Source organism: Scyliorhinus canicula, chromosome 5 (genome assembly GCF_902713615.1).
Source record: "Scyliorhinus canicula chromosome 5, sScyCan1.1, whole genome shotgun sequence".
Taxonomy (NCBI): domain Eukaryota; kingdom Metazoa; phylum Chordata; class Chondrichthyes; order Carcharhiniformes; family Scyliorhinidae; genus Scyliorhinus; species Scyliorhinus canicula.
The window spans coordinates 38,967,916-38,990,374 of record NC_052150.1 but is presented as its reverse complement, the minus strand read 5'-3'; the positions used below and the strand labels follow the sequence as shown (position 1 = coordinate 38,990,374).

The 22,459-nt window shown below is 45.9% G+C and overlaps 1 protein-coding gene across 2 annotated transcripts in view; it reads left to right on the top strand.

The window, feature by feature from the left end:
* Positions 1 to 21,749, top strand: part of eepd1 (endonuclease/exonuclease/phosphatase family domain containing 1) — a 212,121-nt gene extending 190,372 nt beyond the window's left edge. For both annotated transcript variants that reach the window (XM_038796934.1, XM_038796935.1), the window contains exons 7-10: positions 2,029 to 2,163; positions 6,675 to 6,801; positions 18,259 to 18,453; positions 20,585 to 21,749. In XM_038796934.1, coding sequence (XP_038652862.1) covers positions 2,029 to 2,163; positions 6,675 to 6,801; positions 18,259 to 18,453; positions 20,585 to 20,784 — 657 coding nt within the window. In that variant the 3' untranslated portion in view covers positions 20,785 to 21,749. The remainder of the gene's footprint in view (positions 1 to 2,028; positions 2,164 to 6,674; positions 6,802 to 18,258; positions 18,454 to 20,584) is intronic.
* The last annotated feature ends 710 nt before the right edge of the window (positions 21,750 to 22,459 follow it).

The window sequence follows — 22,459 nt, the reverse complement described above, 5'->3', positions numbered from 1 at the left end:
GTCTTCAGTTGCTTAGACACCAAGCTCTAAAATACCCTTCATACACCTCTTCACCTCGCTTTCCTTTATGATATTCCATAAACCTACTCCTTTGACCAAGCTTTTGGTCATCTGACCCAATACCTCCTCGCTGCTCCCTCATGGGGTTAATTGCAGTACAATTGGCCAAATCACAACTTCATTGAGTGGGGATTATGCAGTTAGTAGTGATTTTCTTTTCCAGCTTGGCAGCTCGTCCAGGAATCTCCAAAGTTAGGCAAACAAGCACAAAATGGTTGTCCCCTCCCACCCCCCCGGGACTCCAACCTTACTTTGCTTAGTGATTAGTGACCATCCTTCCTTCATATGTGAACCAGTAGGGTTGAGGACAGACTATTCACACTCTGGTCTAGTGGTCAATTGTGTCTTCCCTATCATTGCCTGGTTTGAATCCAACCAAATTCACCGATCTGAAATGGCAGCTTCTTTCAGTCTGCTTGGTGGTAAGTTCTTGCTGCTTTCTGGTCTGAGATCGGCTTTGTTTTGCTATGCTGAGGGAAACCTCACTGCTGTTGACCTGGAGTCCTACTGGTAGGAAGTCTTGTGAATGTTTTGAATAGCTTCCCCTGGTCACAGCAGGGAAGGTGCAGTGATACATATTTCAGAGCTTCTTCTCTGCGGTGGTAACTTCTTACATTTGGCAGTGACTATTATAATTTCATGATGCCTGTCGGAGCTCTGGCCAGGAGCATTTCTGTGCTTTCACTGCCAGTGATTCATAGTTCTTGATAATTGGTTTCAGTTCCCAGAATTTTGTCAAAACACGTGGAATATTGGAAGTGTGCTGAAGTAGTAATTCCTAGCCCGGGCATCAATTAACTTTTATTAGAAGCTTATCTTTAAGAGGCCTGTCTACAAAAAAAAAATCCTTGGGGTTTGAATGTTGTCAGCAAGGTATATTGTCCACTCCTAGTTACCCTAAGAAAGTGTTAGGGAGCTGCTTGTTTTAAGAAGCATTGTGGTTTGTGTGGTGAAATTGCTCCCACAATGCTGATAAGTTTGGAGTTCCAGGACTTTGACCCACCGGCGATAAAGGAACAGTGATATATGTCCGAGTCACAATGGTGTTTGACTTACCGAACTGGGAGGTGATGGTGTTCATCTACTGCCCCATTCCCTACTGCTTGGTGGTGATGAGTTTAGGAAGCTCTGTCAAAGAAGCTTTCACAAGTTTTTGTAGTGCACCCTGTGCATAGTACATGCCGTAACCATGATGCATCAGTAGTTATATAGTTGAAAGTTGAATGGGTAACTCAACTGCCCTGTTTGATAATACAAACCAGAAGGATTTTCGTCAATTTCTGATCCATGCTGAGTTAGCTGACCTTAGACCTTGCCATAGTAGGGGTAATGACATTTGAGCAAGGGCAAGAAGAAGAACTCAACCTGGCTTTCCACTCCTGATCATTTTGCTGGGAAGGGCCACACATTTAGAATTGTTGAGTTAAGGGTAGGATCCTGCTTAGCTGTGAAGCATCTTCCCTCTCCAACTTGCACGCCACGCACTGCGCTATCTGCCCCTCCCAGTTGGATGTAAAAGGTCCAATTCCACTATTTAAAAAAAAAAGAAAAGTTCTGTCGGAATTCTGGCCAATATTTATCCTTCAACCATCATCACAGAAACAGATTACAAAATCATTTAATTTTGCTTGTAGGAGCTTGCTGTATGCAAAGTGGCTGTTGCATTACCTACATCGCAGTAGCACCGAGCTACATTTGAGAAAGTACTTCATTGTTATAAAGCACATTTGGTTGCTCAGAAAATGAACGCTGATATATAAATGCAAATTCTTTTCTGGTTTTCATTCATTCTCAGGCTCATATTTGAAGAATGGCCACTTAGGTGAGGCGGTAGAAGCTGTCTTTGGAAATGCATCCCCAAATAAGTCAGCAGGTTGAGAAAGCAGTGAGAGCAAAAATTAGATTAAACTGATCTCTGTCTGTTGAGACGCATGAATGGTTCAGTTCTTACATTTTGTTATTTCACAGAATACAGAGTATGCTGGCTATCTTTGGGACAGCAGTGCTGGAGTAGAACTGAAAGCTGCCTTCCTTCTGGAGAGCTCACAAACCAATGGGAATGGGAAACCATGTGTCTCCAAGCCTTATCTTGCACATTTCAAGGTATTTATGCCTGTTCAACAACTGTGCTCCTGTGGCACTCTTAAAGGAGTTTGTTGGCTTCTAAAGTAATTGTAAGCAAGGTAGAAAGCCTGCATGTGAATATTGGTTTCAGCAATTATCAACTTCACCCTGTACATGAAGCAGAAAAGCTGATGGCTCATTTGGGAATAATTTGATAGTTTTTGGACATAGCAGTGCCTGAAGAGGAGGGGTCTATTCTAAACTGGGAGCATGTGTCGGTACAATGGTTTAATTTTCCAACCATTTCAATGAAAGCAACTAAAATCGCATGGAGTACCTGCCCAAATATGTGCAACTAGTGGGTTCAGCTCCCCGGTTGAATCCCAAATTACATTTTCTGACGTAAGTAACAATAATTGATACCTATTTGTATTTGGTGGCAAAATATTCTCTTAAAATGAGATCAGTTTTTCAAAAACAAATTCCCTCGGAATGATTTGGGTTGTATATAGGCACACAAGCCAGGATTCAAAGCCTTTCCATGTGGTTGAAGAAGTACTTTGAGTGGGAAGGAGAGGATTCAGTTGTTGTGTTCCATGCAGTAACCAATCACATAAGTAGGATATAAATGATGTTCTGCTGAGAGAATTTGAGTCTAAATTGAAAAGCAGAACCTCAAAGGTTCTGGGCCGGGATTCTCCCCTACCCGGCAGGGCGGGGGTCCCGGCGTATTTGAGTGGCGTCAACCACTCCGGCGTCGGGCCTCCCTAACCAAACTAAAACAGAGTGGTATTTTGGGCGAGGCTAGCAGGGTCAAGAGCCCGGAATGACCCTGCTATCAATCAGCACACTATTTGGTTTATATGTCCCCAGTGGGAACACCCAGCCGAGGCCACCCTTAGTTGACGAGCAGAACTCCTCAATGCAGGAAGGGATCAGGACACCATTTTTAAATGGCACCCTAATCTCATGATCCCTCCTGATGCAACCCCCGGACCCTCCAACTCACCTGTCGGGAGGTCCTCAGGGCCCCCCGCAGCCCATCACACAAGAGAATGGCACCCCTGGGCTCGATCCTCGGTGCGGCACAATGCCAGCTTGGCATCTTGGCACTGCCAACCTAGCTCTCCGGCAGTGCCACCTGCACACCCGAGCAGTGACAGGCTGAACCAGGTGGCATGGCCAGGGTATCCATTGGTAGCTGGCAGTTGCAAGGTTCCTGTTCAGCATCAGGAGAGCCAGGATGCCACCCTGATGGGAGACCAACCATCTGGGGCCCTCCGATCGCATGGGAGACCCCAACCCCCCACCCACCCTCAGGCACCATTCCACATGGTCCCCACATGGGGGATTGTTCAATAGTACTGAACATTGCCCGGCTGACTTCACTGTGCAAGACTTGGGCAGGATTTTCCGCGCCTCCCACTCTGTTTCGCCGGGGCGGCCCACTATTGGCTAGCAGCAGGATCTTTTGGTCCCGCCACTGTCAACGGGGTTACTTGATTTATGCATCCATGCCATCGGGAAACCAATAGTGGGGGTTCGCCATCTGCGGGACCGGAAGACACCGCCGACAGGAACAGACAGAAAATTTTAACCACGGTTGCAAAGTGACCAAGCTTGTGAATTAACTGTCCCAGGATTCCTAACTTTTATAGGAGATAAGCATGTATGTAAAAGGAGGAAGGGAATTGAGCTAAAGACAGCAGCGAGAAAGGATCTTAGTTCAGAAGATCAAGAAGAATCAATTTGCATGGAACTAAGAAATAGCATGGGGCAGAAAACATTGGTGGGATTTGTTTAGGCCCCCTAAAGTAGTTGTAGGACAGGGTATAAATCAGGAAATTAGAGCTCATGTAATAATGGTAATACAGTAATCAAGAAGGACTTGAATCTTTGTATAAACTGGGAAAACCAAATTTTCAGTGATAGTGCAGAGGATCAGTTCATATAATTTATACAAGATATCTTTCTTAATAGTGGGTGGAATTTTTCCAAAAATGGCAATGTGTCAGGTTCTGACTGAAAACCGGTGCAATTGTTTTTCTATCGGGATCGTCCCATACTTTGCCATTTTTTTTGGAAGGGGAGCATGTTTTGTGCTGTCATTGTGAGGGGCAAGGCCTAAAGATGCCAACAAGACTGGCTCCGTAGAGATTGGAAAGGGCACCATGATATCAAAGTGAAGGTAAAGACTCCATCTTCCACCCCCAACCCTCTGCTACAGACATCAGAATCTCCCCATTAATAATTTCTGGCATCAACCACCCCCCCCACCCAAGAATCAGTGGCATCAATCAGCCTCTTCCAAGGCTCGCTGGCATCCGGGCCCTCCCAGTAGGTCTCCCTAAAACCCTTGCCCCGTCCCTTCAGGCTCAGCCAGGTTGGCCCTTGCAGGGCATGTCTTATCATATCCTTGACCACCTGAGGGTTACACAGGCCTCCAAGCCATCGGCATAGTCATCATGTCTGGTCCCCATCTTTGGAGACCAGGAGTGATGCCTGCTGGTGTTATGCCCTGCTGGCATTCCAGGAGGATTCGGCATAAAGCCAATTTTGAATAATTAAGTATATTAAAATGTATGATAATTAAGTTTACACCCTCGCTGTGCATAAACCTGATTACATCTGTTGGGCGGCACGGTGGCACAGTGTTAGCACTGCTGCCTCACAGCTCCAGGGTGCCGGGTTCAATCCTGGCCTCGGGTGACTGTGTTGAGTTTGCACTTTCCCTGCATCTGCGTGGATTTCCTCCAGGTGCTCCGGTTTCCTCCCACAATCGAAAGATGTGCAGATTAGGTGGCTTGGCCATGCTAAATTGTCCCTTAGTGTCCAAAAGGTTAGGTGGGGTTACTGGGTTATGGGGATGGGGTGGAGGTGTGGGCTTAAGATGGGTGCTCTTTCCAAGGGCCGGTGCAGATTCGATGGGCCGAATGGCCTCCTTCTGCACTGTAAATTCTATGACTATGACTATGACCACAAATCTGACCATGTGCTGATTTCTTGGTAACCTCAGCTGACAGATAACGTAACTTACTGTCAAGTGAGTAGCTGAAGGTTCTTTCATAACAGCTTATATCAGGGGAACCATTTTGTTCCTAATTTAATAGCTTTGGAGGATTAGTTGAGAAAAAGTGCAGAGATGATTTTAATCACTCTTTGCACTACAGCAGTAAAGGGTTTGGTACAAATTACGGAAATAGTTTACATTGATATACCAGTCTTAACAACCTCAGTACATCACAAGGAGCTTTGCAGCCAATGAAGCACTTTTTGAAGCTGAATGAGTTTTGTGGTGTAGCACTTTGTTCACAGCAAGGTCTCACAATCAGCAATAAGGGATCTGACAATCCTTTTTTTCTAAGTGCTGTTGGTTGAGGGTAAACATTGAGCAAGATACTGGGAGGACTCCCCTGTTCTTTTTCTAAATGGTATCATAGGATCTTTTGTCTCGAGGTGAAAGAATAAATTGGGCTTTGGTTTATTATCTCAACCAAAAGGCATTTCTGATCGTGTAGTGCACCCTTCAGTATTGTACTAAAGCATCAGCCTAGATTCGAGGCACAATTCAGCGACCCCCCCTTGTGCCCGGCGCAGACCCAAGCACAGCGGGTGAATCGCATCCCAAAGTCACCCGACTCGCGCTGCCCGGCGCTATCTGGATCTCACCCTCGCAGGACACTGGATTCACCCTGTCAGGGTGTCAGTGCCAGCGGGGTGAGGGTTTTTTAGAAGAGCATGGAGGGAGGGGGGAGATCAGGGCTGCCGGACAAAATGGCGTCCTGATCTGTGAGGAGCCTGACGTTTGCCAGCAGGAAATCCCTCTCAACATGGTCTCGTTACGGAGAAACTCCCTGAGGCTAAAGGAAAAGGGTAAATTGCTGTTGGATAGCAGGGAGTTTGGCGGCACTGCAGCAGTGGAGAAACAACCCCTAGGTTCCGGTCAGCAGACTTTAACTTGAGTCCACTGAATCGTGCTGTCTGTGTTCAGGTTTCTGGAGAAAAATGTGAACTGGCCTCATTCTGATTCAGGCCGGCATATTGCCAGCTGAGCTTTTCAATTGAAAGTTTGAAAGGAGAGATCATAACAGGCCTCCATAAAGTTATTATTCTGTACTTGTATATAAATTTATTATGTGAATTGCAATGAATTCTTTTGGTATTATGCACTGGATTTGTCTTACTATAATCTCCTTATACAGAAATGTTTATAGAGGTGACCCATTTTCAGTATCCGCTTTCTCCCAGCACCGGTTTGGACGTATTTCTGGATTTATTAATCGCATGACTTCTCAACTTTCTCATCCAGTTACACAGCCTTTAACCTTCTCCAGTGCTTTGATAGCTAATTAACAAAAGTATTCCAAGAAAATGAAAAGTACATCATTTTATTTGTCAAATGCCCTTTTTGATTGTTTTCCTGCAGGGCTGGCCACAAATGTGTCCTGAAGATTAATCTGGCAGCATCAGCATAAAGTCAAAATGTTGGCCTTAGCTGTCCTGTGCTTCCAGAGGCTCCCATTCGGTTACTTGTGTGTTTTTCTCTACAGGTTGGAACAATCAACGTTATCCTGGTAAATATCCATCTAAAAGGAACTGTTCCCATGGAAGAGAGAACTTATACTGACGGCCATAATGTCTCAATGTTTACAGACACTCTTCAGGAAACTCTGAAAGGTAAAGCACTGCACACTTTTCAAAAAAAAATCCTTCCTCGCCTAACCTCTCTTGGAGTAATTTCTCATGTGGAATCTGGGTTTTGGCGTAGCACCAAGTTGGGACAGTGCCACTGTTATTTGTCTTTCAAGTATCGCCCATCCTAACCTGAGGATGTTTAGTCATGATGCTAGAGTTGGCTCCCATGAATTCCTTTCCACCTTGCTGTACTTCACAGTGCTTCACTACCATCCTTGCAACAAGAACACCATGTTACAAACAACAAATTTGTCCGTCTGTACACTGGGAATATTTCTGTGGTTTTTAGTTAACTTACGGCAGTTAATATTGTATCAACTTTGAAGGATAATGACAGAATCTGTCCCAGGTCCAGTGTGTTGATCCTAATGCTTTAAAAACAATGGGCGCGATTCTCCCGTACCTGGCGGGGCAGGGGGTCCCGGCGGGATGGAGTGGCGTGAACCACTCCGGCGTCAGCCCCCCCCCCCCCCCACCCCCCCTCCAAGGTGCCGAATCCTCCGCACCTTCAGGGGCTAGGCCGGCGCCAGAGTGGTTTGCGCCCCGCCGGCTGCCGTGGAAGGCCTTTGGCGCCGTGCCAGCCGGGGCCGAAGGGACTCCGTCGGCCGGCGAGAGTCCTCGCATGCGCGGGAGTGTCGGCGGCTGCTGACATCATCCCCGTGCATGCGCGGGGGGAGTTCACCTACGCGTCGGCCATCGCGGAGGCTGACACGGCCGACGCATAGGAAAAGAGTTCCTATCACAGGCCCACCCGCGGATCGGTGGGCCCCGATGGCAGGCCAGGCTACCGTGGGGGCACCCCCCCCGGGGCCAGATCTGCCCGCGCCTCCCCCCAGGACCCCGGAGCCCGCCCACGCCGCCAGGTCCCGCCGGTAAGGGACCTAGTCTGATCCACGCCAGCGGGACCAGCAAAAAAACCAGTGGGACTTTCGGCCCATCGCGGGCCGGAGTATTTGGTCAGCCCCGGTGCCCATTGAGTCGCGCCTGTCCCCGCCATTCTCCGAGGCGGGCGGCGCAACTCACGCCTCGCTGACGTTTGGAGCGTCGGAGGATGGCGGGGCGGGTTTCACGCCGACCCCCGGCGATTCTCCGACCCGGCGGGGGGTCGGAGAATCCCGCCCAATATTTGCAGAGGTTATTTACTGATGTACAGCGCTGCTGGACGCCCCGTTGTCCATGAAATTGATTCATATATCATTTAAATATGACTATTAAAAATTGGTTACAAAAATTGCTACCTTTAATTTGAAAAACAAGGGTGTTCTCCTTAGTGTTCTGTCAATATTTATCACTCAAACAACATCACACAAACAGATCTGGTTATTATCACATTGCTTCTGCAGGACTTTGCTGTATGCATCTTGGCAATAACCTTTGCTACATTACAACAGCGACTACACTTCAAAAATATGGGGCGCAATTGAACGGGACAAAAACGGAGTCTTGTTTCGGGCATGTTAAGTGGGGTGTTTCTCGGCACCTGTCGTGGTTTTTGGCCTCGGCACGGAATGCCTTGTTGAGGTCGCACTTTAGCCATTTCCTGCACTGGCGAGCTGAGCTCAGTGAACATAGAACATACAATGCAGAAGGAGGCCATTCAACCCATCGAGTCTGCATCGACCCACTAAAACCCTCACTTCCACCCTATCCCTGTAACCCAATAACCCCACCCAACCTTTTTGGTCACTAAGGGCAATTTCATCATGGCCAAAACACCTAACCTGCACGTCTTTGGACTGTGGGAGGAAACCGGAGCACCCGGAGGAAACCCACGCCAACACGGGGAGAACATGCAGACTCTGCACAGACAGTGACCCAGCCGAGAATCGAACCTGGGACCCTGGGCGCTGTGAAGCCACAGTGCTATCCATTTGTGCTACCGTGCTGCCAAGTGGGAAAGATCCAGATTGCGGCGTCTTGCTCTCACGCGATTCAACAGCCTCGTCCATCACCAAGTTTGGCACGAGGAGGCTGGTAAATCACGCTCACTGTTAGCAATCAAGTGCTTTAGTGAAGGCTGAAACGTTGTGAAAAGAATGACAGAAATGCAAGCCTTTTTACAGGCTTATGATAACTTCAACAGCCACAATGCCCATTTACATTATTTACCTCAGTTGAGGAAATTGATATTTAATGGATCATTTGTGTTTTCCAATATTTTCAATCAACTGTAGTTTAGCCAAAAAATCATTTCACTTGGAAGGTTTCAAGATATTTTAAAAATGAAAAGAAAATATTTATCAGACTTCATTCACAACACAGACTCCAGTTGCTGCCCCTGGAATTTAATGCCAAAGGCACAATATTGATTTTGTTAATTATTTTTTTCAATTTAAATAACACTATCATTGGATGATATAGAACAACATAGAAGATGGCCATTCAGTCATCATACCCATGCTGGCTCTGTGCAGAGATATTCAATTAGTCCCACTCTATTGCCTCTTTCCCATCACATGGCAGCTTCTTCCACTTCAAATATTTATTCAATTTCCTTGATGTGGCTACTGAGTCGCTACCACTACTCTTTCAGACAGATCACAGATCCAGATCACAGTTCACTGGACTTTTAAACAGGTTTCCTTGTGCAGCCTTTGTGTCCTGCCACTAGATAGAGCTTCTTCTTAATTACTCTATCAAATTGTTCATGATTTTGAACACCCCCATCAAACGTCATATTAACAATCTATACTGTTTCTCCAGATAATTGAGGTACCTCATCCCTGGTGCCATTCAAGTAATTCTCTTCCACTCTGTCTCCAAGGTCCTGACATTGTTCCTAAAGGGTCGTGCCCGGAACCGAATACATTACTCCAGCTGAGCCCTAACCAGTATAAAGGTTTAACATAATTTCTTTGCTTTGGTATCCTATTCACCCATCAATAAAACCACGGATCCTATTTTGTGACAATATTCTCAACTTGTCCTGCCACTTTCAAAAATGTTTGTACGCAGATTCTTCAATCTCTCTGTTCCTGCACCCATTTGAGATGGTGTGAGTTATTTTATATTGACACTCCTTCCAAAATGCATAATTTCACACTTTTTTGCATTACATTTTATCTGCCCTATGTCTCTCCATTTCACCTTCAGTCTGTGTTCTCCACATTGTTTGCTATGAGTTTCTTCATATTACACACTTTTCAACTCTGCCCAGTTTACCCTAGTGCAAGCCATTTGTATAAATCAAAAGGAAGAGGAATTCCATTATCAACGTTTGAGAAACCCCACTGTATCCTTCCGTCCAGACTGAAAACCAACCATTACCACTATTTTGTTCCCCCATTCCCCCCGAGTAAATATTGAATTTATACTGCCACTGCCCCTTCAATCACAGGGTCCTTAATATTGCTAACACACCCATTATGTGATACTTTGCCAAATGCTTTGAAAGTCCATATGTACAATAACTACCTGTTATTTCATCAAATAACTCAGTGAAGGTAGTCAAGCATGATTTGTCTTTAACAAATTCATGCTGACTTCCAAACGCCAGTGAATTCTGGATTATTGTCTCAAAAAGATTCCCCACCACCGATGTCTAGCTGACAACGCTGTATTTACTTGATTTATCCCATTCCCACTTTATGAACAGCAATGTAATATTTGTAATTCTGTTTAACCACTCCTATTGCAAAGGAGGACTGGAAGATTGTAGCAAGAGCCTTTACAATTTATTTTCTTCCTTTCTTCCGTAACCTCAGATGCATTCAACCTAGACCTGGTGACTTTTCTTCTCTGAGGACTGTCAACATTTTAAGTACATCCTCTTCATCTACTTTTATCCTATCCAATATCACTACCAACTCCACATTTGCTGCTATATTGGCAGCACCCTCTTCATTTTTTAAATATTGTTTTGCCAACCAATTTAATCCACTTTGGCCAGATCTTCCTCCAATTCAGTACAGTTATGCTTGCTTGTTCCTTGTCCTGATCCATAACTATTCTAACCTTGATGATATTGTGATTACTGTTCCCCAAATGTCTCCCCCACTGAAACCTACTGCATTCCCAAAAACTTGATCCAACATTACTTTTATCCTTGATGAGCTGAATAAATGCCGATTAAGAAAATACACATTTAATGGATCCCTCCCAGTCTTTATTAAATTAAGGATCTAGTTGTCCTTGTGTCTTTCTACAATTTGTCAGCCCTCTAATGTTCTTTATTTTTAATCAAGTAGATTCTGTTTCTAATCCTTCAACTATATCATTCCACCCTCATGCTATATGTTATCCACGTCCTCGCTACAACCAAGAAAGCACAACTGTGCTTATACTTCCTTAGGAAACTAAAGAAATTCGGCATGTCCACATTTACTCTTACCAATTTTTACAGCTGCACCATAGAAAGCATCCCATCTGGCTGCATCACAGCTTGGTATGGCAACTGCTTGGCCCAAGACCTTAAGAGTCATGAGCACATCCCAGTCCATCACGCAAACCCGCCTCCCATCCATTGACACCTCCCGTTGCCTTGGGAAAGTGGACAACATAATCAAAGACCCCTCCACCGGGTTATTCTCTCTTCCAACTTCTTCCATCGAGCAGAAGTTACAAAAATCTGAGAACACGTACTGACAAATTCAAAAACAGATTCTTCCCATCTTTGGCGCCGTGCCAGCCAGGGCCGAAGGGACTCCGTCGGCCGGCGAGAGTCCTCGCATGCGCGGGAGTGTCAGCGGCTGCTGACGTCATCCCCGTGCATGCGCGGAGGGAGTTCACCTACGCGTCGGCCATCGCGGAGGCTGACACGGCCGACGCAGAGGAAAAGAGTGCCCCACGGCACAGGCCCACCCGCAGATCGGTGGGCCCCGATGCTCTTATGGACTGAACACATCTTCGCTACTGAACAGTACTGCGCTTCGCATGTGCACCCAATGCTCGTGCCTATGTATTAATGTATGTCCCATGTTTTTTCATGTATGGAACTGTATGCAGAACAATACTTTTCATTGTACCTCGGTAATCAAAATCAAATCAAATCCAATGATCCCAGTTTCTTTTATAATTGGACGGTATGATCTCAAAATGGAACCCTGGCTCAAAAGACCATGGGCAGAATTCTGGCGGCATGGGAGAATTGCGGGAGGGCCTCCCGACAGTTTTTACACCCCCGTGGCGCCCCCAGCGATTTCTCCCCCCCCCCCCCCCCCCCCCCCCCCCGCTCGGACAAATCGCCGCTCACCGTCTTTCACAGCGAACGGCGATTCTCCGAGCCCAATGGGCCGAGCGGCCGGCCCTTCACGCCCGTTTCACCGCGGCAGCAACCACACCTGGTTGCTGCATTTGTGAAACGGGCGGCAGATGCCTGTTTGGGGCATCTAGGGGCCCGATTGGCATGGGAGCACCACGACTGTGCTGGGGAGGGGACAGGCCCGGGATCGGTGCCCACCGATTGTCGGGCCAGCGTCCAAAACAGACGCACTCTTTCCCCTCTGCCGCCCGGCAAGATCAAGCCACCACGTCTTGCCGGGCGGCTGAGGAGAAAGACGGCCACCACGCGTGCGCGGTTCGCGCCTTCTGCGCGATGAAGTCATCTGCGCATGCGCGGGTTGGAACCAGCAACCCGCGCATGCGCGGATGACCTCACAAATGCGCCGTTTTGCGCGTCATTTCCGACGCGATGAGGTCACGGCCGGGAAAGATGGAGGCCCGCTCCTAGCCCCCCGGGTGGGGGTGAATTAGGTGCGGGGAGCGGGCCCCGAGGCCGTCGTGAATCTCGGCCGATTTCATGACGGCCATCCTGATTTTTATCGGGAGCGGAGAATACCGCCCCGTAACTTTACTTTTTTTTTAGAAAACGTGGCGGTAAAGAGTCACAGGATCGCTAATTAGTTTTAACAACAAAAAAAAGGCATTTATTAAACATGAGTTTAACAAAATTGTATTATGATACAATACTCCTTTACTTCCCCCTTAGCTTTACAAATTTACACAGAATTTAAGGTTAACACAGTATGGGCACGATGTACCAGCTGTAGACGCAAGCGGGATATTCCGGTCCCACGCCAGCGCACGGGTTTCGCGATGACATCAGAGTACAGTCACCGGGAAATCCTGTTGACAACGGCGGGTTCGGTAAATCAAACTGGCCAGCTGCCTCCGCCGCTGAAAAACACGCGGTGGGTTGGTCGGTAAATCCCTCCCTATATCTTAAGCTACAATAGTCTCAGTAACAATGCGTCCCCTTAGACTGTGGTCAAATGCACCCTTCACTCTGAACCCAAGTGAATGTGGATTTCGCCTCAAAATCCTCCCAGATGATTGCCAGATGAGAGTTTCCAAACTCCACTCCAAAAACAAACACACGTTAAAATCTTTCTCAACAATGCTTTCTATCAGAGGTTTTCTTTCCGAAATAAGACCATAAGACATAAGAGTAGAATCAGGCCATTTGGCCCATTGAGTCTGCTCTGCCATTTAATCATGGCTGATACGTTTCTCATCTCTATTCTCCTGCCTTCTCCCCATAAACCCCGATTCTCTTATTAATCAAGAACCTATCTATCTCTGTCTTAAAGACATTCAGCGATTTGGACTCCACAGCCTTCTGTGGCAATGAGTTCCACAGACTCACCAGCCCCTGGCTGGAGAAATTCCTCCTCATTTCAGTTTTAAAGAATTGTCCCTTCAGTCTGAGGCTGTGTCCTCGGGTTCTCATTTTTCCTAATAGTGGAAACAGCCTCTCCACATCCACTCTATCTAGGCCTCTCATTATCCTGTAGTTTCAACAAGATCATTCTTTCAAACTCCAATGAGTACAGACCCAAAGTCCTCAACCGCTCCTCATATGACAAGCTCTTCATTCCAGGGATCATTCTTGTGAACCTCCTCTGGACCCTTTCCAAGGCCAGCACATTCCTCAGATACGGGGCTCAAACTGCTCACAATACTCCAAATGGGGTCTGACCAGAGCCTTTTCCAGCCTCTGAAGTACACCTTGATCTTGTATTCTAGCCCTCTCGATATGAATTGCATTTGCCTTCCTAATTGCCAACTGAACCTGCACATTAACCTTAAGAGAATCTTGAAATAGGACTCGTAAGTCCCTTTGTGCTTCTGATTTCCTAAACATTTTCCCATTTAGAAAAAAAGTTTATATTGTCTCCATTCTTCCTACCAAAGTGCGTAAGGTCACACTTTTCCACATTGTACTCCATCTTTGTCCAACATGAATCTGACTATAGATTATACACTCCCTTACACAGAAACATTAAATTAAACCCACTGAAAACTATACTTTATTTCTAATGTTTACCAATACAAATATAAATCCTTTAAAACTACCCATGTTTTCCTCACATATAATTGTTTCTTTGATCAAGGCTTCCATCCTCGATATTTCGTAACAGGAGTATTAATTTACCAACCATCTCCTTATTGAGCCAGGTCTCTGTTGTTGTCACCATGATGATACATATCATCAACAGAGTAGATATGGAGAGGACGTTTCCTTTTGTGGGAAAATCTAGAATGAGGGGTCACCTTTTCAAAATAAGGGTCATCCATTTAAGACAGAGTTGAGGAGGATTTTGTTCTCTGAGAATGCTGTGAGTCTTTGGAATCTACTCCTCAGAGGCGATAGAAGCAGAGTCTAAATATTTTTAAGGCAGAGGGAAATGGATTCATGTTAAGCAAGAGGGTGAGAGATTATTGGGGGTAGGAGGGGATGTGGAATTGAGGTTAAGATCAGCCATGATCTTATTGAATGGTGGACCAGGTTCGAGGAGCCTCAGAGTGCCTTGGATGTCCTCCAGACTGCACTTCTCGAAGATGTTGCCATTCCCACCAGTATTGGTATTGAAATTCAGTTTGAGTGTGGCATACTGCCAGGGATTGCTGCACAGCCAGTATCTTCCTGTAGCTGTGGGGTGATCCAAAAATGTGCTGTACAACAAATGCTCACTCTCTCATATGGCCTGGCCTGACTCCACCCTCGACACCCAACAGAGCTCCTGAGGGCAGCACAGTAGCATGATGGTTAGCACAATTGCTTCACAGCTCCAGGGTCCCGGGTTCGATTCCCGGCTTGGGTCACTGTCTGTGTGGAGTCTGCACATTCTCCCCGTGTGTGCGTGGGTTTCCTCCGGGTGCTCCGGTTTCCTCCCACAGTCCAAAGATGTGCAGGTTAGGTGGATTGGCCATGCTAAATTGCCCTTAGTGTCCTAAATTGCCCTTAATATTGGGTGGGGTTACTGGGTTATGGGGATAGGGTGGAAGTGTGGGCTTGGGTAGAGTGCCCTTTCCAAGAGCAGGTGCAGACTCGATGGGCTGAATGGCCTCCTACTGCACTGTAAATTCTATGATCCTATGAGTTTGAGAAACTGGAGACACTTGCTAGACACATGGATATCCAGGGCACCTGAAGCAACGTGGCATTCTCGTATGTACTGTGGCACACTTCTAGTGTTGTCAATAGACTTCAGACTTTGTTCGGAACAAGAAGGTATTTATTAATAAAGCGTAATGTGGCACAGGAGGGTTTGCAGCACCAAGCTGCCTCGGAGCACAGCACCAATCCTTGCATGCTCACTACATGACTGCTAGATGATTATGTCCAAGAAAGGACTCCATTCTGGGGTGATTACCCACTCTCATTTCTCCTTGGTCCCTAAGTCCGATTACCCTTTTCGGCTCTGCTCACAAAGCCTACACAGGTGATTATATGGGAGGGAGCTCATACTCCAATTGGCCAACCAATAAAGCCAATTGGAGTTCATTACAGAATGCATTCAAGGTACATCTGTGGGAGTCAGTAGGACTATAGTAGACATTGGTTGGCAGTTTCTACCCAGGAATGGAGATAGAGATGCCGAGAAAGACAAAGAAAGAGTCATAAATGGACCATGTGAATGCGAGAAAAGGGTAGAAATTTGAAGCAATATTAATAAAATGTCCTAGTTTGGCATGGGAACAGGAAGTGGCACGAATACTGTCATGACTGAAGGAGGTGACCACAGTAGGGTTGAAACACAGAATGTTCCACTTATCAGACAGAAGGTAGACATAACTAGCATTCACGTGGGTACCTAGAGTAAAACCCCTGATTTAGACTAGATGAGGGGAGCCAACAGAGAACTTGTTCAATGTAAGAACAATTTCATCCAGAGGTGGCAAGTGGGACTTAGTTCAGCCTCCATTCAAGGAAGAAACCAAATGTTCAAGGCAGACTAGTTGGAGAGAATGGGATAGAAGGTCTGAATGTCCGTGGTGCAAATAAAATGACTAGAGCCAGGAAACTGTTAAAAGTGAAGAAGATGCTATCGGTAGAGTCATAATTTTCAGTTAGAATGGACCCTTTGGGGAGAAGACATAGTCAAGATAGGAAGAAATCCCGTGGAGAAAGAATGGGCTGAAATTATGTTTTTGGATTTTGGAATCGAGGTAGAAGAGGGAAATGTAGGTTTGGGATACTGAGATCAGAGGCAATGGGGTTGTGGAGGATGTTTGGGAAGATATCTAGAAGAGAAGAGGTCAGTAATGGTTTGGTTCCCTCTAATATATACGAGTAAAAAAGTCCTCTGTTCATGTCTTATATCACACTGTGTCTTAGCATTTTTGGAAATATATTTTTGGTGGAGGGGGAGAAGGTGAGAGGACAATGATATTTCATCAAGATGACTTAAAAACCAGTCTGTTCCTTCAAAGCAATAGCAGGAAAGGTTTGCTTTCCCTAAAGATTCTATTGGGAAAATAAAATAATAATATTAAGTCAAAGCCAGATTCACTAGTAGCATTCGGCTGCTGAAGAGGCTGAACTCACTGACATGTTGATTGCACCCTGGATTAAAACTGTTCCCTTGCGACTGACTGTCAAACTACTAAAGACCTGGATCCAACTGCTAATGATACTGGGTGTGATGTAACGGTCTCATCTTGCCCAACTTGGTGTCGATACGAGGCCGCTGACCTTTTGCGAGATTTGCAACGCTTCACGGTAGCACAGTGGTTAGCACTGTTGCTTCACAGCTCCAGGGTCCCAGATTCGATTCCCAGCTTGGGTCACTGTGCGGAGTCTGCACGTTCTCCCCGTGTCTGCGTGGGTTTCCTCCGGTTGCTCCTGTTTCCTCCCGCAAGTCCCAAAAGACGTGCTGTCAGGTAATTTGGACATTCTGTATCCTCCCTCTGTGTACCCGAACAGGCACCAGAATGTGGCGACAAGGAGATTTTCACAGTAACTTCATTGCAATGTTAATGTAAGGCTACTTGTGACAATAAACATTATTAAAACTAAAGAAACACCTCGCGAGAATTAACGGAGGGTGCGCTGGAGGCACACTAGGAATGGGGCCGGGGGAGACCTTGCTAGGTGGATTGGGGGGGGGGGGGGTGTTCCCGGTGGCCTCCCCGAGGTTGGGAGAGAGAAATGGTCGAAATCGGGGGTGGGAGATTAAGGGGGCGGTCGGTGCAGCCAGACAAAATGTGCCCCAATGCTCGCCAGCAGGAAATGACTCTAAATGCGACCCCGGTGGAAACACTCCGAGGCCAATGAAAAATGGCAAAGCGCCGTTGAATAGTGGGGTGTTTCTTAACGCTGCAGTCACCGTCAAACACCCCGCTAAACACACCCATAACAAAGAATAAAGAAAAGTACAGCCCAGGAATACCCCCTTCAGCCCTCCAAGCATGTGCCGATCATGATGCCCTAACGGGAAAAAACCTTCTGCCTTTACCAGGCCCTCTATTTCCTCCCTATTCATGTACCCATCCAGATAGCTCTTAAATGTTGCTAATGTGCCTGCTTCCTCAGGCAGCACATTCTAGGCACTCACCACTCTCTGCATGAAAAACTTACCCTGCACGTCTCCCTTAAATTTTCCTCCCTCTCACCTTGAACCTGTGCCCTCTTGTGTTTGACACTTCCACCCTTGGAAAAAGCCTCTGACTGTCCACTGTGTCTATGCCTCTCATAATTTTGTAGACCTCTGTCAAGTCTCCCCTCAGCCTCCGTATTTCCAGTGAAAACAATCCTAGTTTATTCAACATCTCCTCATAGCCAACACCCTCGGGACCAGGCAACATCCTGGTGAAACTTCTTTGCACTCTCTCCAAAGCTTCCACGTTCTTCTGATAATGTGGTGACCAGAACTGCACTCAATTCTCCAAATTCAGTCTAATCAAGGTTTTATATAGCTGTAACATGATTTCCCATCTCTTGTACTCAATGCCCCAGCTAATGAATGCAAGCATGCCACATGCCTTCTTATTCATCTTGGCCATCTGTGTTGCCCCTTTTAGGGAACTCTGGACCTGCACACCCAGATCCTTCTGTATGTTAAGTTCCTAAAGGTTCTGCCACTTACAATATAATTCATACCTAGATTTGATCCTTCAAAATGCATGACCTCGCGCTAGTCCAGACGTAGATTTTTTTTCTGGTTAAATTGCAACCGGTATCTCTGAATTTGTTAACGTGCTTTGTGTCATTCCCAGGTGAAAAGGACATTGTTATTTTGGGGGACTTCAACCTGTCACCTGAAGTGACTGATTTTGACATCCTACGAAAAGAGAAGTTCCTTCACTGTGTTCCAGCCAATACCTTCACTAACATTAGCACAAAGAACCCTCAGGGTTCAAAGTCTACAGCCAACATCTGGATCAGTCGCTCACTTAAGAAAACATATTCAGGTATGCATCAGATCTGATGAGGGCAGATTGGCAAGATGTGGGAATTGTACAATTTGTTCCTTTTCTTTTGAAAGCAAAACCCCTGCAAATCATATGAACAATTTAAGATTAAATTAAATTGTTTGAATGTCCCTTTCCAATTCGTTAGTTGTTTAGTGAGTGGCTCGGTGTCACAGTTGTTAGCACTGCTGCCTCACAGTGCCAGGGACCCGGGTTTAATTCCAGCCTTGGGTCACTGTCTGTGTGGAGTCTGCACGTTCTCCCCTGGTCTGCATGGGTTTCTTCCGGGTGCTCCGGTTTCCTCCCACAGTCCAAAGATGTGCAGGTTAGGTGGATTGGCCATGATAAATTGCCCCTTAGAGTCCAAAAGGTTAGGTGGGGTTATTAGGTTATGGGGATAGGGTGGGGGCGTGGGCCGAGGTAGGGTTTCAGAGGGTTAGTGCAGACTCGATGGGCTGAATGGCCCCATCTTGCACCGTAGTGATCCTGGTAATTATTGATATGATGTTATGTAGTAATTTGGTGATGGGCCTGGATGATCTGGTGGGCGGGCAAAAAGATTTTTGAGGTCAGGTTCTAAAAGGTCATGAAGTGTGTGGAGAGGGGGGGATGCGTGTACTTCATTATATGGTGCGCTGTTCCCCTAAGATGTCACCCTCTCCCTCCATTATTACCATCTGCCCTCCAAAAGCCAGCCCCGAGCCCATGTTCCTGGGATCTTAGATTCCTACCTGCCGTAAAAGCCCAGGACTTACCTGTTTCCAGCAGCCTTTGCTGTTCTTCCTGCTCCTTGCTGTAGATCTGGCAGCACCGGCTACCCAGCTCTGGTACTGCTGAGACTGCTAGATCTGCAGGCCAATCTGATTGACCGGCAGCTCTCGATGGCAGGATTTCCTCCCACTTAGGGGCGGAAATCCCATTCCCACCTAGTTTAGCCTCCAGCATTTCCAGGAGGGTGTGGGGGGGCGGGGGGGGGAACAGTCCGAAATTTGATGTAACTGCTGCAAAAAGGCCCATTCACTTCAAGGCACTGTTTGTCCCTTACTTGGCTCAGGCTCCAGTCTTGTGAACGAAGTTCAACTGACGCAATCTGCTACACACCGCCTCACCCTTAAAGCCCATTATTTTCATATGACCCTAAACCATTCTAGCACTTAGAGGGTTAAATTATGAGGACTGATTATATAAACTTGTTTTCTATCCCCTTGAGTGAGGTAGTTGAGGGGTGGTCTAGGAGGGGTATAAAGGATTTGATCAGGTTGATAAAGATAAATAATTTACTCTGTTGGGGAATCAAGAACGAGGTCCTATAGTTTCAAAATTAAAGCTGGACCATTTAGGAGTTAAATCAAGAAGCGCCATTTCACACAAAAGGTGGTAGAAGTCAGACTTCTGAGTTCTGGGACAATTAGAGCTTTCAGGAGTATGATCAGTAGATTTTTCTTGGACAAGAAGATTGAAGGATCTGGAGCCAAGGCATGTAAACGGAGTTGATGAGCCATGAATGACAGAGCAGGCTCAGGGCCTCTCTCTATGTTCCACACGGGTTTCTCAGATTCAACTGCACCAAACTTGTTCTTACCTGATATTCATAGCACGTGCATTTCCCAGCAGGGAGGACTGAAAACAGTCTGCAAGAATCCAGAGAAGCATTTATTCACCGTCTCTTCTTGCTAGAAGCATTAGCAGCATCCTCCTTTGTCTCACCACTTCCTCCAAGGGTGGATTTCAGACACACCCATTCCAATGAATGGGCGGGGAAGTGATGGCTCATGTTAGGTGTTAACTGTGCTTTGTTGACTGAAATGGAGAGATATTTGGCAAGACTTTATTTAAATTGGCAGTATGCCATCGGTGTCTGCGTGGGTTTCCTCCGGGTGCTCCAGTTTTCTCCCACAAGTCCCTAAAGACGTGCTGTTAGTAATTTGGACATTCTGAATTCTCCCTCAGTGTATCCGAACAGGCGCCTGAGTGGCGACTAGGGGATTTTCACAGTAACGTCATTCCAGTGATAGTGTAAGCCTACGTGTGACATTAAAGATTATTATTATATAAAGTAACTCAACATCCAAAAGCATCAACAATTTGTATTTATATAGCACCTTTAATGTTTTGTTTCCCTCTTGTGCAGGTCATTGGGCTGTTGTTAGAGAAGGCCTCACCAATCCCTGGATCCCTGATAGTTGGTCATGGGGTGGAGTTGCATCCGACCACTGCCCATTGTGGGCAGAGTTCTACATAGATAAAGACTTTGGCGGGAAGGTGCCATTTGGAAATGGCAGCGCAGTGACTGTTGAGCAAGGAGATGGGAGCACAAAGGACGAGCGGTGACACATAGCAACTGTACGCCACATTGTTATTGGACCGTTATTACAGAACCACTATTCGTCCACGGAGCTCCTGAGTGACTGAATGCAAAAGGATCTAATCTGCCTTTTAACTATTAACTGTCGGTTGTGATGTGATTTGTTTCTGCTGCAAATAAGTATAATCACTTGTTTATTTTTGAGGGAGAGCTGGAGAGAGGAGACCTTCAGGTGAAAGAAAGGATTCTTTATGCCAAATGAAGTGGCGATTTAACAGTATGTTATTAATATACTTTATTTTGAAAAGAGGATGGTATTTAGTTTCTTCCTTCCCTCCCTCCAGCTCAACAACCTTCAAAGTACTGCACTATTCTCATTCAATAACACTGACATAGCTTGAATTCAGAAGCTAAACATGAAAGATACAGCTTCTGCAGGCATTTTGTGATTTAGATGACACAAGTGAAAAGGTTGTATTTGTACGTAAGCCTTTCCAAAATAGTAAAAAAAATATTTTATTTTGTAATTACTTTTTTCCCTTTTGCACAAAACTTTAGGATATATTTGTTCCTATTCTGGTATTAGCAATATAAAAATAAATTAAATAATAGATTTCTATTTGTACTGAGCTTGCAATGGTACAGTACTTTTTCAGAAAGTGAAAATGTTTGGTACTCTAAGATTGCACCTGTTGCACATTAGTAACATACTGCTGGGGTGGCAAACCCGCATTTTGCCTGAACCCAGAGAGTTAAAAGGGAAGAATCTGTGTTCTGCAGTAAGATGGTGCTGGCACAGTGCAGCTACTTCCACAGTCTGACACTCGAGTGTCGACCGTCTGCTGTCAGCCTGTGACTAGAATACCAAAACGGTACCATTTATGACTGTTACTATAATTACAACTTGTAATATGAGACTGTATGTTACTCTGAAATTGCACCTTTGATTAAAGAGCTAATAAATTTAACAAATGTGAGAAAATTGTTTACACACCTGTGTCATTGTCTTAAATATAAAGATGATTGAAATATTCGCCGTTTGTACAAAACATTAGTGTTCAAATGCTGCAGTGAGGCCTTCCTTCCTCTGGAGGAAAGGAAGTCCACTCCTGGTCTACTCCTGGATCTGGCATCAACAACTCCGGCATAATTTAATAATGTGCTGGAACCTGCTCAGGTTATTGACGCAGCCAGAAGAAAAGGTGAGTCATGATTATTTTATACCAGAAATATAACAGAGTTAAGCTTTAGTTGAAATGGAGACAGCAAGACAAGTGCCAAAAGCAATGCCTGATATCAAAAAGAGACCTTTTTTGGTTAATATTGGATAAAAGGCAGGAATATTGTACCACTTGTATATTGTGAAAATGACCAAGGAGGAAGAAAACAAGGTGCGGAAAAAAGGCAGAACAAAATGGAAAAAGGAAAGAATAGAGCATTCTCACTCTCTCTCTCTCTCCAACCCATGTTCTCTCTCTCTCCAACCCATGTTTTCTTTCTCTCTCTCTCTCTATCCCCAACCCGTGTTCTCACTCTCCAACCCATGTGTTCTCTCTCTCTCTCCAACCTGTGTGCTCTCTCTCTGTCCAACCTATGTTCTCTGTCCTTCTCCGATCTATGTTTTTTCTCTCTCTCTCTCTCTCTCTCCCTCTCACCAACCCATGGTCTCTCTCTCTCTCCAACTTGTCTTCTCTTTCGCTC